At 47.6% G+C, this 7,854-nt stretch overlaps 3 protein-coding genes across 3 annotated transcripts; 1 reads left to right on the forward strand and 2 right to left on the reverse strand.

Moving 5' to 3' along the window:
- Positions 1-3,363: 3,363 nt before the first annotated feature.
- Positions 3,364-3,516, reverse strand: PPTG_13192 (hypothetical protein; the record flags this gene model as incomplete). The annotated part of the gene is made up of 1 exon (XM_008910633.1): positions 3,364-3,516. The coding sequence occupies one exon, from the start codon at positions 3,514-3,516 to the stop codon at positions 3,364-3,366; it is 153 nt and encodes a 50-aa protein (XP_008908881.1).
- Positions 3,517-4,644: 1,128 nt separating this feature from the next.
- On the reverse strand, positions 4,645-5,746 carry PPTG_13193 (hypothetical protein; the record flags this gene model as incomplete). Its single annotated transcript, XM_008910634.1, has 2 exons — positions 4,645-5,135; positions 5,206-5,746. The coding sequence occupies 2 exons, from the start codon at positions 5,744-5,746 to the stop codon at positions 4,645-4,647; spliced, it is 1,032 nt and encodes a 343-aa protein (XP_008908882.1).
- Positions 5,747-6,575: 829 nt separating this feature from the next.
- PPTG_13194 (hypothetical protein) lies at positions 6,576-7,187 on the forward strand. Its single transcript, XM_008910635.1, has 2 exons — positions 6,576-7,015; positions 7,079-7,187. Exons 1-2 carry the CDS (start codon positions 6,589-6,591, stop codon positions 7,108-7,110), a joined length of 459 nt encoding a protein of 152 aa, XP_008908883.1. The 5' UTR covers positions 6,576-6,588; the 3' UTR covers positions 7,111-7,187.
- The last annotated feature ends 667 nt before the right edge of the window (positions 7,188-7,854 follow it).

Genomic DNA, 7,854 nt, shown 5'->3' on the forward strand with positions numbered 1-7,854 from the left:
CAAAATATTTGTCCATCACGCACGCTTGGAGACAGAATTTGGAGTCTTTCAATAAAATGACCACGTCCACACTATTTTGGAGGACATTCTCGCTCGTGGGATCTGCCAGTATGTGAAGTTGCAGAAAAGCAAAATGCAGCTAAGTGAATCGTGGCTGTCACGTTGTAACATGGTTCAAAAGCTGTCCAACATCCCATCACTTCCTGAAGATGATGAGGAGGTAAATCAACAAGAATATGTAGAGTAGTCAGCATTTCGTGGGCGCAAACAGTTGCAGATTGCTATTTTGCCCCAAGATGTTGAAGGTATTGAATCAATAACGTTTTGTCCAGACGGTTGGGTAGGGAAGTCGCCGGGATTGTTCAAACAAGCTGACGAGTCTGAGTTGACTTCCATTCGAGAAGAAAGCAGCCAATTGCTAGGGCAACTTCTACTTTTTTCACATTCATTCGGCTATCGGTTTGGAGTCAAGGGGTAGTCTTTACGAATGAGTATGCAGCGGCAAGTCAAATCCCGTCATCTAAGGATGTAGATATGGACTATTTGATGAGAATTTTAGGGATACTGTGATACATGTCCCTATTCGCCACAGGTGAGATGCGTAATTAGTGGAGTGATAATGAGAAGGCGAACATATTTTCCGGTGCATACTCTACAAGTTTAGATTTCATTATGGAATAGATTCATATACATTTGCACCCCCCCCCCCTTTTTTTTTGGTCAAATGTCACAGTCGCTGATGTACAGAAAGACCCTTCAACACGTATTCGACCACGCATAAGTACGCTGATATCTTGCTGGATCCGCCAAGTGGTTGTTTATCGGAATGTTGTAGTCGATAAAGCAAGCATCGCATGTCGTTCACGTTGTGTTCGCCACGTGATCGTGAATAATCCAAGCCAACCAACTGGAAAGTACCGTCTAAAATTATGCTTGCTGAACTGACGACAAACACATCTGAAATACACTCTCACGTGACCAAGGTTACATCATCGTTGCATGGATCATGGCGTATTGTGAACACTAATAGTCGCTACACGTTGCGCTTGCTATTGGAAAATCTATGGACAATTGAATTGTCCGTACGTCGAGCAAACATTTTTTTTCATGTCACGATGCTCAAACCGAAGGACAGACTGCATGAAACAGGGAATATGCTATGAGAAGCATAGTATTGCTGTTAACGGGGTTGATGGCGTGATCGTCAATGAGGTCTCAAATGCAGACGCGTCTACAGCTTTAACTGTATACAGGAGGATAAAAAGATAAGGTTGCTTATGCTGCCCCGACTTGCATCAGCCACGTTCAAACGTGGTCTGAAGCGCCTCAACAACCTTCCTTATCTTCCAAGTGCGATCCTTTTTCGCTAGTTCGTGGTGGTTGTTCGGGTTGAAGTGGAGGTTTCTCGAGATCTGCTGGAATCGGTCTCGGCTGAGGACGGAGTCAAACGTTCCACGAGAAATGGCGCCTTCATCGATGGTCTTCCCAGGATTGGCAAACTTCTCCCGGTTAGTCATGATTGTCCGGGAGATCAACAGGCCGAAGAATCGGCAGACTTCCTGCGGCATGATGATCTTCTGATTTTCCAAATCATGTTGAATGTCACGACGGATTATCTTGGGTAAAGCTTTGTTCGATCTTCTCTTCTTCTTGTAGCGTTTATAGGCCTTCTACGAGCGCTTGGGTATCCTGTCCTTGTGGTATTGGTTTGAGCACAAGGCAATGTGCTGCCAAAGCGGTACGGGCATGAAGTAGAAGAATAATGCTAATGGCGAATTGCCACACCGTAATGCATCTGGGCTCGGTCCCGAATATCCTTGACGTAAGTCTGGATAACTGTCTCGGTTGCTGGCAGGCTCGTAAGGTAACCGCATGTAGTCGTGTGTGTCTGGCTGTTAGCAGCCTCTCACCCAGTTGAGGACACCTCGCGTAGAGCCTTATCCTCGAGATTACCAGTCAGAACAGCTCGCTGGCCTCCAAGCCGCTCCAAATACTGTCGAGTTAGAAGAATTGCAGCGGTGATTTTCATCTATATACCTCCAGTGCCACAGTTTTGTCATCATCAACCAGAAGATCTGGTACGATCTCGCCGTCCTCGCCTGGCTCCTGATCATCTTGTGCTGCGTCATCGCCGGAGTCAATTGTCCCAAAGTCAGCTTCATCCTCGTCTGATGCTGTATGATTCAATGCGTTTTCTCTATTTGCCATGACATCGTCTCTTGAATGATCTATCGAACAAACAACGTGTTAGTTATTCAACCTGTATGCACCTAAGTATACAGCACAGTATGCAGCATAGTATGCAGGATAACTAACCGATTTGTGCGCCATATTCTCCCGCTGAATCACCTTCGCCAAAGACGCTATTATCATCACCAGTGTCGTCGTCTACAGTATCATCTTCAGCAGTGTCTTCATCCGGACTGGTTCCAACGTGTAGTGATGTGGGGATTAGCACCCGTCGAGAAGGCGCCGAGCGAGTTGGTGTCGCCATTGGGGTCGCGACTGCCGGCTGAGAGCCTGTCGGCGTAGTCGTCACTATGGAAGGTGGCATGTACCCTGTGAAAACTATTGAAGCTTTTACGGTGAAAGAAGTGCATCAGTTACCTGAACTAATTCTTGTACGTGTCCACGAATGTGAAGACACACTCGGCAATGGTTATCCGCCTGGTGTCAATGGAATCCCAGTACTCAATGCACAAATTAAGTTCTCGAAATTCAATAATGTACCACGTTCGTCTATTACTGTACGTCCGTTTGCTGTAGTCCCAGCTTTTTCCTGCACTGCTGAAAATCTAGAAGGGAAAACTTGCAAAGATGGCGTCACGGTGACACCACTTGAACGCCCAGGGATCCCCACACAGTCAGAATACGTGGCACTGTCTCAAACCATATCACACTGACAGAAGAAATTACACCGGGGTACATGGCAAAGTTCAAGCCTCCATCTGATACAGTAGCGGAGATGATCCGACTTCTAAGTCAATACAGCTACCTCCGTACATCGCGTCTGAAGAAAAAAATTAAGTTCGAATAGTGGCAAAGGAAGAATAATGTTAGCGTAACTGAGCAATAAAACAGTACTATGCGATAAATCATTTTTTATCGGTAAATCGTTTTTTATTGGTACAGGTGCGTGTTCACAACGCGTAAAGATAGCTCTGGTTCGGGTGCAGTAATCCGTGATGTCACCACGAAGGAGATGAACAGGTCGTTGATGATTCGGAGGAAGATGGGCGTGTCGTGGTGAGGAATCCTGGGTGTGTTGAAGTCTCGTAGTGCTCTCATCAGTACTTTTACCTCCTTCACGTCAGGCTCCGTTCGCTTCAAGATGCCAGCTACTCGCAGCACCGACTTGACGGCTTAAAGGCTCCTGTCGTAGTGGAACTGTTTGGACAGCAGCTCACCACGGAGCTCGTACAGCGTCACGAACTTGATAACCAAAGTCCGTGCCTGCTGGAAGCCTTCGGACATGAGCATGTTCTCGCAAATGGGTTTCAAGTCTGGGCGGATCATGGCACAAGACCGGAAGAGCACCTTAAGGTTCTCGGGAAGCTAGTTCTGTACGGCCAGCATAACCAGGGTTCATAGTGATGAAAGAGCCACAGGTTGGGATGAGCGTGATTCGGTCAGAAGTGCCCATGAATTAGAACTCTCCAACGACGACAGGAGGAGTTCCAGTAGGCAAAGTCTGGTAATTTGCCTCTCGGTTGTTAGGCACAGCGTTGGACACGATGGCGTCAAGAATACACTTGACCTGAGTAGCCACAACATTCAACTCTTCAATATTGATCCCGTTGAACTCGTCAAAGCAGCTCCAAGTGCTCCGGTATATTCCAAAACGTGGATGAATGGCTCACATGGAGTTCACCGGACTCTCCTTGGTACGGCGTTGAGGATCGCCCCTTAACAGCTAACAAACCAATTATCTCACTCTTGTTTTTACTTCAAACCCAAGACTTCTCCTCCGTCATCTCTACCCCATGGTGTTCTTCTCCGCTTCAGCTGTTCCCGCTTCGAGGCCTGCTGCCTCAGGTGACGAACCTTCTGCCCAGCAGGCTGTTCGGCGCGGTGGACGCCCTTACGATCCAGTTTGGGATCAAGTTCTCGTCGAGGACGGCATCGTTTCGTGCTTGAAGTGTGAAAAGATTATTCACACCTCGGGGAAGACGCACGTCGAACGAGTCCGTTATCACTTCGAGAAGAAGTGCACCAAGCGCCTCAAGACCCCTCTCATCACGTCGGCATTTAGGGCTGCATTGTCACCCGTAGTCACTGGTTTCGTTGCTAGCCTCCTCGTCACTGCTGTTTACGGCCATGGCTTCGATCATACCATAGAACGCCATGTCGTCACAGTCGAAATTCTTTGCGTTGAAAAAGAGGAATACCAACTTCACCACAGACGCGTCCCTAAGGCAGTTGCGAACTTATGAGTGCACGAACTTGTGCGCTGACCAATTGCGCTCCGCTGCCGCGCTAGAACAACTGGAAATAAAAACCGTTAAGGCGATATCTTGCAACAGTGGGAACTCGGAGAGGCCTTTCCAGTATTGAAGTATAGTCAACTGCTTTTCCGCAATGAGTCGCTCTTCCAAAGAAGTGTCGCGCGAGCCCCCAAGAAACTTCACTAGCTCCACCATCGTCTCATTCTCCCGGTCGACCCCGTGCCACATTCCGATGAAGTCCTTGACACTTTCCGCGCGTATCTTCATCCATACCCTTTCCAAGGTAGCGAGGATCCAGAATGTAGCCCACGCCATGTGCGTCCCCGTAAATGAAGTTGAAGCGCTGGTCGAGAATCTGCTGGATCTTGCCCAGCTCGGAGATCGGCATCTCCGTTTTGCGGAACGCTTCTGGTAGGGTGAGAAACACGTGGTAAACGTCGGACGGAGGCGTGGTGTTTGTCTCGAACGCTTTTTCGAACTTGGAGATGATTTCCAGCAGCTCGATCGCCTTTTCCATCTTCTTGACAAAGTCTTTTGCCACGACCGTGTCGTACGCGTGGCGTCTCTTGGCTTTCTGCTCCTTGGTCCGAGCGCGTAAAAATCCCCGTGACGAGACAAACGCGTGTAGAATCTTCGCAGAATCATGAATGGTCGAGAAACAGCGCTCGATAGTTCCCCAACGCGTATCCGCTGGCAGCACCAAACTTGCCTTTCCCTCCATGGATTAGAAGGCGCCTCAGTTCAAACCACAACTGCTGACTCTTCTTCAAGAAGCGAACAAGCTTTCGGCAATCTGTTGCGAGCTGGCCTAGCCAGGGCAGCCGGCCAACCAGATCTTTCACTACCAGATGCAGCGCATGGAAAATACAGCCGTGGAAGAAGACCTTGGGCTTCTTTTGCTGAAGCGTCGACCTTACCAGCTGATTCGTGGCAGTGTTGTCGGCCACGACCGCGACAATGCTGACGAAGTCAAGCAGCTCCATGACACGTAATATGTCAGAGGCAAGATAGGGAGCATCGTGCGACTCGGAACCCGTGTAGACAGATTCTAGGAAAATCGTGGTATCCTCCGCGAGCAAGACGTAGTTGATGACGGCTTTGCCATTTACGTCGGTACACCCGTCGGTTGTCAACGTGACCTTCTTGACCTTCACCTTAAGCATCAGGCGCGAGCGGAAGTCCTCGTAGCTTGCATCAAGCAACGAAGTGGCCAACTGCTGACGGCTTGGCAGGATCGTAGACGGCGTCAGAACTTTCAAGGCTCTGGCGAGTGTCTTGTGCTCCACCTTCTTGAAAGCCATACCGATGGTGAAAAACCATAAGGCAAAGCGCAGCTGGAACTCGCGAATCTTGGCAGTACTACTGATACTACCTTCGAGTCACGAGCTAGAATATCAAAATAATATAACTACTTTTTTGTTCTCTTCAGCTTGCATGCAGTTTGTATATCTCATATTAAAATTTTTAAAAGATACTATCCTTTTGTATAGTTGCTCTCTTGCAGTTATAACTATTTAGCAAAGTCACTTGAAAATGTGAACCGGTCCTATTTTGGTATGTCACTGGTCGTCTCACGAATATGTGTCGAGTTTAGCAAGAAACCCATACGCCTTCTCCTGGAGATGCTAAAAGAATGAATATTACGTTTCTTACTATTATGAACCAATAGGATGGTAGGTGGGGTCTTAAACGCTCTTCCTATCGGTTAAATTGTTGTCTTTTATACGTATTTTTCATACTATCATTTCTTCTGTACACATTGAAGATGTTGGCACCTTCAATAGCTCCGACATGTAGGGTACCTACTCGTCCACCGGCCAGCCTGTTCTGGATTATCGTATGACCATGCAACCGACAGTATTTTGTCTTCCACCTGACAGCTCGTCTTCCAACTAGCACAGCCACAGTCTTGTCGCAATCTAAAATTTACTTAATTCTTATCTTAAGATTAAAATTTAAAGGATATTAATTGCTACAATTATCGGTCATATTTGTTGTCTCATATCATACAAAACATGGTATTATATTTCACAATTTTGTAATTGTGCTCAGTGCTATTGCGTCCTTACGAGCTAAATTAGCTGCAAACGCAGCACAGGATTATTTGAACTATTCACTTTGTAATTACCTCTTTAGCGCGGTCATGACACCTCTCTCTGCTGGCCAACGCCACGCTGCCCAGTTCGAGCGCCTGGAGGGTCGATTTTTCCGAGTAGGTGGCTCAAATCTCGAACCGGCAGGAGCCCCCTCTCATAGCGATGACGAGAGCGACGACGACACAAATTTCATCGTACGAGGGGGGCTCCGAAAATCGACAGAGGCTGCAGCCGATTCTTTCGCCGTGCGACAGCTTTGGGCCAAGCGCCAAATTAACAGCGTCGTCTTCTACCTAGTGCAGTGGGAGAGTCACGAAGACCTCACGTGGGAGCCCACACATAACTTACCATTAGACCTTGTGGCAAGGTTCGAGGCGAGCCATAAGCACTCCGTGTGGGCCTATCAGTCCACTCGTGGCAGGCTTCGGCAGCTGAGAGCAGAGTGCCCCACACGCCGATCGACGCGAATTCGCGGTAAGACTGTGCCTTGCTTTTAAGGTTGGCCAAAACCATAGCTAACGGATGTTTACTGGGCAGCTCGCAGCTCCCTTCGTCGGCAACTCGGCTAACATCTGCGCTAGCATCGAATATGTAGGCTCCACTTGTCCCCCAAACACTCTCTTTTAACACTGTAATATATTCTGCAAATTCCATTTTTTGTGAGTTTGAGTGGGTGGGTTGACCCAAAACCCTTTATTCCAAAAAGCAAAACCCCCTGTTTTCCATCCCTGGCTCCATCACTGCGTTATTAACGTGGCAGACGATAGAGAACGTCTTCTAGTGGTGATCCTGCGTGGCTCCTAAGAGAGCTTGCTGATCAGCGGGGTCCTACCGGCATACTCTTCCATAGATAGTCCACATTGACATACATTCACCGATCCTGCGGCGCCCTTGGCGACGAAGCATGAGCTCGTTCGAGCTGGCGACTTTCTCGAATGCAAGCGATTTTTCAAGCTTCGATATATGATTAAAACATTCTTAAGAATACGAAACTTTCTGAGAATGATTGAAACTTCAATTAGTATCCGATACTTTGTGAAAGTCCGTTTAAAACTCCCTAAGTATCCATACAGAGATGCAGCTATTTTTGGCTGTATACTTAATTTTCGGTTTTAAACCGATGGTCTCACATGAAATCGTAGCTGCCGCTAAGAGAACATGTGGCTTCTCAACGTTCAGCTTACATTCTGAAGTCGGCTGAATGTTGAGCGAGATAACACCTGAAAGTATTCCCCTTCCTTAGGTATCGATACCACTGTACATTAGTATTGACTCTTCATGAATTTGTGGTAATTACTCGATAGAAATACCCC

The sequence above is a fragment of the Phytophthora parasitica genome (genome assembly GCF_000247585.1).
Source record: "Phytophthora parasitica INRA-310 unplaced genomic scaffold supercont2.38, whole genome shotgun sequence".
Lineage (NCBI taxonomy): Eukaryota > Oomycota > Peronosporomycetes > Peronosporales > Peronosporaceae > Phytophthora > Phytophthora nicotianae.

Excerpts from the sequence above, each read along its gene's own strand:
- PPTG_13194 (XM_008910635.1), top strand. The coding sequence starts at position 6,589 with ATGACACCTCTCTCTGCTGGCCAACGCCACGCTGCCCAGTTCGAGCGC. Across the intron at positions 7,016-7,078 it reads CCGATCGACGCGAATTCGCG|CTCGCAGCTCCCTTCGTCGG; the intron begins GTAAGACTGTGC and ends TTTACTGGGCAG.